Source organism: Gadus macrocephalus, chromosome 5 (assembly GCF_031168955.1).
Source record: "Gadus macrocephalus chromosome 5, ASM3116895v1".
Lineage (NCBI taxonomy): Eukaryota > Metazoa > Chordata > Actinopteri > Gadiformes > Gadidae > Gadus > Gadus macrocephalus.
Window position 1 is genome coordinate 11,791,684 of NC_082386.1, and position 8,710 is coordinate 11,800,393.

Below are 8,710 nucleotides of genomic sequence, written 5' to 3' on the forward strand. Positions count from 1 at the left end.
ACACACACACACACACACACACACACACACACACACGAGCTGGTAACAAAATCTCCACCAACCTGCTACGGGCTAATTAAAATACAGCTTGTGATTATCTTTTTTTTTTCACTTGCTCTCTCTTCCTCTCTTTTTATCACACATGCGCTGTACACACACTTGTGCGCACAAACACACAAACGCACGGCATCTATAATTGCTGTTTGCCTAGATGTTAAATTAGGGATCGCCTCCCCCAACGTCGTTCTACCAACATCAATTGCAAATGTCATTTTGACACTAAATAAAAAAAAATCAAAGTCTTTAATAGACTTGTTTGTGTTCTTGTGGTATATTTTCTTTTTAAATATGCATATTTACAATTGTATGTCATCTTGTGTTTGGACAAATGCAAGGAAAAAATATCAATAATTAGTTTGGTTGCGTTTAAATATGGAATGTGTTCGTTTTTATTTCAAGTGGAGAGTAAAACAAGTCTAAACGTTATAATTACGCATAAATCAGCCATTACGGTGGGATGTACAGCAATGTATCTCTTTTGCTGCCATTTAATTGATGTTTGAAAGATAAGAGGGGCTATAATTGTTTTGTTTGTTTAGATGATTTCATTGGAGAGGATTCATGCTTAGAATACAATCCATGAGCCAAGCGCATATCCAACCAAAAAATAAACCTGCTCCTGGAATAATAATAATCATGAGAGTGAGTTAATTATTTTTTATTAAAATGTTGTTTAAGTGGGATTTAAAATAAATTATTATAAATACAAGCCAATGTATAATATAGTATAGACCAAATAAATACCTGAATATAATTGATGTGACCATTCATTTCCTTACTTTATATTTTTGTTTATTTATGCACACCAAAAAAAGCAGGGAAATGGCAGCAAACAGAGAGGAGTAAAGCAATTCTCCATCCTAATAATAACAGAAATGACCTATAATAGACTACTTCACTTTGTATAAATTGTCTGAGGTCGAAAAACTTGGCCTTTTGCGTGTTTTATAAAGAAATCGCGTTAAAGAATATCACAGGTTAGGCCCAGAAAAAAGCTTTCCCCTCGGGATGATTCCGGGGAGCGGGGATGGAAGATGTCGTGGTCGTCAATTAGCGGAGAGTCAGGAACTGATTGCCGGAGGCGTTACTCGTTTTCCCGGTAAACGTTCTTTAAAGATAGAATCCCCGCGGAGGTCCTGCCTCCAGAATTTAATAAATTATTTAGCAATTTCAACGGCGAAGAGCAAATAGAGATGAACAGATAGGAATATCAGACGATTTTCACCACGGCTATTCGTTAGTTTAAGATAGGCCTACATTACCATACAGCTGCCCAAATTAATAATTACTAAAACTACATTACGCCGTACAGTAGGCCTAGTAGGCTACTGTATTGTAGGCTACTATATTTATAATAACAGACTGATATTAAATAATGTAGCAACAATTGTAGGGCCAAAAAGCATCAGGTTAATTGTAATGGTGGGTTGTTAAAGCTAATTCATACAATATCAAAATGGCATGCACATTTTTTATTATACATTATGCTTTGCAAAATGTTCGCCTTAATATTAGTCTATACTGGGACCGTTTAAAAGCTCTCATATCTGATCCAGAAATGTATCGACGTGTAGGCTACAAGGAACAAGTAGGCTAGATGTTTAATACCTGAAGGTACACCTGTGATGCTCCACCTCAGCTCCTCCACCTCAGCTCCTCCACCTCGACTCCTCCACCTCGGCTCCTCCACCTCGGCTCCTCCACCTCGGCTCCTCCACCTCGGCTCCTCCACCTCGGCTCCTCCACCTCGGCTCCTCCACCTCGGCTCCTCCACCTCGACTCCTCCACCTCGACTCCTCCACCTCGGCTCCTCCACCTCGGCTCCTCCACCTCAGCTCCTCCACCTCGGCTCCTCCACCTCGGCTCCTCCACCTAGACTACTCAACCTCGACTCCTCCACCTCGGCTCCATTCCATCAAACCGTCGCTGCGAGCACGACCATCACACACACACAAACACACACACACACACACACACACACACACACACAAATACACATATAGAACTTGACATCTGACGAGATGCGGAGGGGTCTTTGTCTCGTGCCTATTAATCCATCGGTCATAATCCACAGATTCTTCTTGGGATCAGAATCTGTCCAGAGATACACGACGCTGCATTGTTACTGTTGGAGCCAAAAGCGTTGCCTTCCCATATCAACTCATTCCTCACTGCAGCAAGACGTGTGATGCTACTTCATAAAGCAGCTACGACCAGCCTCCACCTTTGACACCGGCCTTCCACCGGGACAGAGAGAGGCAAATGACGACTCATAGAACCCAGGGTGTGTGCCTGTGTTTATAAATCTAAATCAATATTCAAATCTAGTGAGCGGGTGTGTCCGTGCCAGCGGTGTGTGTGTGTGTGTGTGTGTGTGTGTGTGTGTGTGTGTGTGTGTGTGTGTGTGTGTGTGTGTGTGTGTGTGTGTGTGTGTGTGTGTGTGTATGCGTAGGTGTCCCACAAAGCCTCTTAAGATGATACATTTACCAAGCCTTGACAAAACCCTCGGATATTATTTTGGGACGGGCACGCCAGATCCATATGTAAGTGACGTAAAGCAGAATGTGTTTTATTTTACCTAGCAGGTTAACATCAATGAAGAATTAATGAATTTAACAGACAGATACTGTACATTTGCATAGGCCTAATTATAAAACAGAGAGAGAAAAATAACAATTGCCAATCATTATTAGCAATGTATTGTTGTGGTAAATATTATTGTTGTTTTTAAAGCACTTATTATGGGCCTGGTTAAAGTAGCAGGCTACTGTTGGATACTGTTGGAAGTATAAGAGCAGTATTTCATCTTGTATTCATTGCTATTGATATAAACAGGTATAATAAATACATATTCATCCGTAAATATACAAACTAATGAAACAGGCCTACCTTCTGAAGCGTTATGTACTTTGATGATCTTGTTTAGATTATTATGATCCTTGAGATCCTGCTCAGAACAGAACAGGTCCAGATTATCAGTAACATGAAGAAATGAGATGAGGATTCGATATATGAGTTCAGCTCAGCAGCACATCGACCAGAGGCTCCAAACTTGGTCAACTCAATCTGGGCGAATAATGGTCTTGAATTTCCCCAACTTGTGATACTGATTCTGCAGCGGGGTCTTCACGGACCTCATCGGAGCCCAGTGGCCAGCTCACTGGATGTGAGGAGAGTTTTAATAATAATAAAACTCCTTAAATCCCCTGTTGCGACGCATGCGGATCTAGGAGGTCTGGAATGGGAAGAACGTTTTATTAGCTAAATTATTATCAAAACGACTCGATTTATTTTACACGTAGAGTAGAAATGCGCTGTTTTAAAGCGTTTACTTCCCATATGTGCCATAACGCATTGCACATCTGCCAAATACCCATTAATAGTTTAAAATATGAGGATTTAGGCTGCACAATTGTTGCTTTTTAATAATTGTTAAACAAACACAACCAAAAAACGGGTGAAAGGCAAAACTTTCATTGACTAAATGTAAATTGTTCAGTTGCGTTTGATAGCCTATCGTCCGCTCCTCTGTGAGAGGACGTGTCAGCCCCGTTCTTATCTGCTATTGGCTGAGGAGTTTGCGTCTAGCGGGCGACATTTGTTCCTCAGCAAATCTCTCTTGCAGCTCGAGTGAGAGAGAGCCGCTCTGTCCTCCTCCCAACCTCAGCTCAGTCCTCCGGCTCCCATTGGCCAGCAGTTTGTACAAATCCAACTCAGGCAGCTCGACTCTCCAGACTAACCCATCTGAACCGGCCGCCCTGCTTTTTACAAACATTGGTGCCACTGCTGAGAATATTTATTCGCTCATTTTCGTTATCAGTTTGAAGAGGTTTTTTCCTGCACCAGGACGCAAATCTACATGAATTACTTCCCCGGAGGAAAATAGACAGACAACGAATTTTCGGGCATTCACCAACACAGTAAGTTGTTTTGTCATTATTAATATTTGTATTATTTTAATTATAATTAGGCCTAGGCCTATTAATAGGCTATGTGGCTATTATCATCTATCATCTATACAACTCTAGTAATTATAAATAATGATTATTATATTATTATTATTATAATTAGTATTCCCATTGATTTTTTTAGAGGGGCACCGTTTAAAATAGCCATTAATTTATCCTCATCATAAACACCAAATACATGTGTCCTATCAACATCTCGATGTTTTTACCGATTTATTAATCTTGCAATGACGCCTCCTAGACGTTTCATGTAGGCTACATGCGTCTCTCTAAAGGATCAGTGGGGATAGGTTGGTAGCCATACTTCTGCGTGAGTCGTTCGGGCCTGCAGGCTGCTACATGCGTCTGGAAGTAGGCTACTTCCCAAACTATTAATTTCTGTTCGATTATGTTCCTCGTCCTACATTCCGTTGAAGGTCTTCGTGGGGCAGGTCTGGTGGTAACAGATGGGGACAGTGGAGGAGGTGGGTGCTCTCTCCACGCACCTCCCTGCTCTCCTGCACTCAAATGGGCTTTTAGCGGACTTGGTATTCCACGCTAAACATCTCCAAACGGCCGGGCCTTTTCCCACCTGTGCGGGGAACAGTTCTGCTTTACAACCTCGGATGTTCAAAACCAGACCGCAGACAAAGAGACAATAAGTATAATAATATTTGACGGCTTTAGAATTATCTGAATTATCTGCTCTATAATTAGGGGCAATACTCAGGCGGAAGAAATAAACGAAAAATATGGACCTAGGCCTACATTTTCCTAAATCAGTGCAATTTGGGAAGGTCGTCTAACATTTTAATTTAGAACCGTTGAACAAATCAACTGATAATAACCGGGAGGTCTAGATATAGCCTACCTCATTGGTCAGCTATAACGAATATGGTTTGAGATCACATTTCAGTCTTTTCTTATCCTATTTTTTAGGGCAAATGTGGTTTTAGGCGCCTGGCAACATGTGCGCAATGTTCACTAAATGTCGATTTGGAGCCAGCAGCAATTAGGGCGCGCGTGCCACTCAGATTAACTCGTTAATTCACTAACATTTATAATCATTAATTATTGGACAAGGCCATTATTGTTAGGGCGTTCAACTGTTGAGGGTCTGCTTTAAGTGGGACAGATTGCGTCGAGGGGGGAAAACCGTTGGCTTTCTCAACAACAACATTGTTACTGGTTGATTAAATGTCCAACTGCAGAAAAACATTGGATCGTAATATTATTCAATTTTAAAAGGAGGTAGTAAAAAGACAATTCAATCACTGTGTTCTATGGTTATTGGAGTTTGAAACCTATCCTCTTCCGTTTTAAACATTAACTTATATTTAATGACCCCTTAGTTACTTTCGTTAAATAATATAATTCACAATCACAAAATAAAAAAATTGAAAATTAAAAAGGTAAATATAAGTTATACAGTTATAATAAAACGAAATTTGTTACTAAGTAAGTAAATGCGAGCATGGGGGGGATGAACACATTGATCTATGTGTCTTGTCTGTATTAGGCTGAACTGGCCTTGTTTCAAACACATCGCATTAAATCGATCCTCTATTATCAGTCATTTTTTAACGTCTCTTATCCATTGTTTTGTCTTTTTCCACACATCATCCAACGTGGCGTGTACGTCTGTTTGACATGTCACATGACTTGTTGCAATAATTTGTTGCTACTTGCCCAAGGGTTTGTGAGAGAGAGAGAGAGAGAGAGAGAGAGAGAGAGAGAGAGAGAGAGAGAGAGAGAGAGAGAGAGAGAGAGAGAGAGAGAGAGAGAGAGAGAGAGAGAAAATGGTCGAGCGTGTTTTTATAAGCAGCACTCCGAGGAGGACAGCTGTGTGGCGCTCTGCAACCAAATCGGTTTCTTTCTTTGCAAAACCAAAAAAGGAGTCGAGTAGGAGCTAATTGTTTTGTCTTTTTTGGGGACAGGTCGGCCTATCCGCGGACCACACGATATACCGAGAAACACCGGGCACATAGCTGGTGCTTCATCCACTTTCAAGATTTTCTCCAACTTCAACCCCCAGACGAACATTAGCATGATGTCGTATCTGAAGCAACCCCCTTACACAGTCAACGGACTGAGCCTCACCACTTCGGGGATGGACCTCCTGCACCCATCGGTAGGATATCCAGGTACGTTCACACTTCCCTGAGGAAAAAGACACTGTCCAGCACTAAGCCTGGTGCGTATTAATAAAACAGTAGTAAAACAATTAAAAGTTTACGTTGTTAATAGGATTGCATATTATAGGCCGGTTCCCATGGTGGTCATTTGTCCCTATATTGTAAATACAACCGATTTCAATTATTTTGATGTTTATTAAACCAAAATAATATTCATTTCGTGTTTTTTATTTTTTACTTTTAGCGACGCCACGTAAGCAACGGCGGGAACGAACGACGTTCACGCGCGCCCAGCTGGACATCCTGGAGGCGCTGTTCGCCAAGACGCGCTATCCCGACATCTTCATGCGCGAGGAGGTGGCGCTGAAGATCAACTTACCCGAGTCCCGAGTACAGGTGAGCAGAAAGAGGACAGAGAACCACATAACCCTCACAGAGCCCACTGGTTGAGCAGGCCGCTTGTCAACGTTATTTTTGTAAATAAGGATTTCTAATTTATAAAATAAAATAAAATAAAATCCATAACCTAATTTTGGCAAAAAATATATCACCCCCGTAAACATTACAAGGTCGATAATATGTGTTGCTTCTAGGTGTGGTTCAAGAACCGACGGGCCAAGTGCCGCCAGCAGCAGCAGCAGCAGCAGAACGGGGGCCAGAACAAGGTGCGGCCGGCCAAGAAGAAGAGTTCCCCCACCCGGGAAGTGAGCTCGGAGAGCGGGGCCAGTGGACAGTTCACCCCGCCGACCAGTACCACCACCGTCCCCGCTGTCCCGACCAGCACCGCGCCGGTGTCCATCTGGAGCCCCGCGTCCATCTCCCCGCTGTCCGACCCTCTCTCTACCTCATCTTCGTGCATGCAACGATCTTACCCGATGACCTACACTCAAGCCTCGGGCTACAGCCAGGGCTACGCCGGGTCAACCTCTTACTTTGGCGGCATGGACTGCGGCTCGTACCTGACTCCGATGCACCACCAGCTGCCTGGCCCGGGCTCGACCCTCAGTCCCATGGGCACTAACGCGGTCACCAGCCATTTGAACCAGTCCCAGGCGCCCCTCTCCACCCAGGGATACGGGGCGTCGGGGCTGGGCTTCAACTCCACCACGGACTGCCTGGATTATAAGGACCAAGCGGCCTCGTGGAAGCTGAATTTCAACGCCGATTGCTTGGATTATAAAGATCAAACTTCCTCTTGGAAATTCCAAGTGCTGTGAAAAGAACATTCTCGTGTCAAGTGCAGAATCGACCCCTCAAACGAAGCGCCGCCATCCCTCATAAACCCGAATAGACTGGTCCATTTGTGCCGTGGGGCGGCGGGACTCGAAGACCTCCAGATTGCGGCCTGATGTTCGTCCTCAGGAGGAAGTTTAATTTATTTTAGCCCGACAAAGACGTGTTCTTTGTTTCTGAACACCACTGAGGGCCACACGAAAACCTGCGGGCCAACCTGGGGGCCAATTCAGAGCGGACTCTTAGAAACGCTTTCCAGCCACGAAACAAATGTTTGATTGCGAAACCAAACTGCCAGACACGACGACTTGTTGACTTTGGGATGGACAGGCTTCTTTCCAACGAGTTGAACCGCTTGGCCGTGTAATGGCAGAGGCGCGGTCACGAGGACGGTGTGGGAGGACTGCGCGTCCACGAGGCGACACGGATGCACTACTTTATTTAAGAAAAAAGTGTTTATAAGGAATCAATATGTAGTTTCTAAGAGACAATCAGTGTGCGTCTTATATAAATGGTACATATGTGTTTTTTATCTGTGCTAGCCTTCGAAACTGTGATCTGTTGTATTGTATGCAAATTGTGAGCCCCGCGCATAAGATTCTGCTGTGATTTTAATAGATTTCTATACCTTTGTTTTGCTAATGGTTAAATTATTGGTAGTGCATACAGAGGTGAGATTTCCGGAGCACAAGCCAGTAAAACCAGGGCCAGCCATACTGGGAAAAAGTTCTTAAGTAGAAATCTACACTTGCGCAAGAATCCCCCACTCCCGGTGTCCACACACACGATGGATATGGACCCCCGCTGGTTTCACAGACACTGTGGCCTCCGCCGTCCAAAAGACATGAATAAAGGTCCTGAGAACCGACCCCGCTCATTCATGAAGGAACTCGATCGTGTGTGTGCGTGTGTGTGAAAGAGAATCACGCGCCTTTAGGCGTCGGTTGGATGTTCGCTTTTCTGTTGGAAAAGTGAAGTGAAGAAGGAGGAATCGAAGTTTTCATTTATATTTATTAAGGTTTATAAAATCTAACCTATATGGTATTATTATGCCCAACATAGCCCATAGGCCCTGCCTTTTTACTAGTTTAACATTTTGGACCAAAGCAGTAAGAAATCCTTAAACCCCAAGAAAAAAAAACATGAAATAACGGGTCCTAAATTTAACCGGTTTGTGTCGGCTTTTGGTATACGAAAGGTTTGAGGAGAATTTCGAGACCATCCTCTGCCATGACCTTCCCTTATTTAGGCATTTAAATTAAACAACTGGGGATGCATTTATGTATATTTAGGCTACTTTTCATATTAAACGTAAAATCATCGAAAGAGTTTCAG

At 43.2% G+C, this 8,710-nt stretch overlaps 1 protein-coding gene and 1 long non-coding RNA gene across 3 annotated transcripts in view; one reads left to right on the plus strand and one right to left on the minus strand.

Annotated features, from left to right (window-relative positions):
- Positions 1-3,559, minus strand: part of LOC132457927 (uncharacterized) — a 4,937-nt gene extending 1,378 nt beyond the window's left edge. Inside the window, exons 1-2 of one of the 2 annotated variants that reach the window (XR_009525789.1) lie at positions 2,950-3,559; positions 1,669-1,986 (exon numbers count right to left, since the gene is read on the minus strand). This is a non-coding gene — a long non-coding RNA (uncharacterized LOC132457927). The other variant, XR_009525788.1, reaches the window with a different exon arrangement.
- A 118-nt stretch (positions 3,560-3,677) lies between these two features.
- Positions 3,678-8,243, plus strand: otx2b (orthodenticle homeobox 2b). The gene is made up of 4 exons (XM_060052329.1): positions 3,678-3,980; positions 5,945-6,151; positions 6,387-6,538; positions 6,736-8,243. Exons 2-4 carry the CDS (start codon positions 6,055-6,057, stop codon positions 7,357-7,359), a joined length of 873 nt encoding a protein of 290 aa, XP_059908312.1. The 5' UTR covers positions 3,678-3,980; positions 5,945-6,054; the 3' UTR covers positions 7,360-8,243.
- Positions 8,244-8,710: the final 467 nt, after the last annotated feature.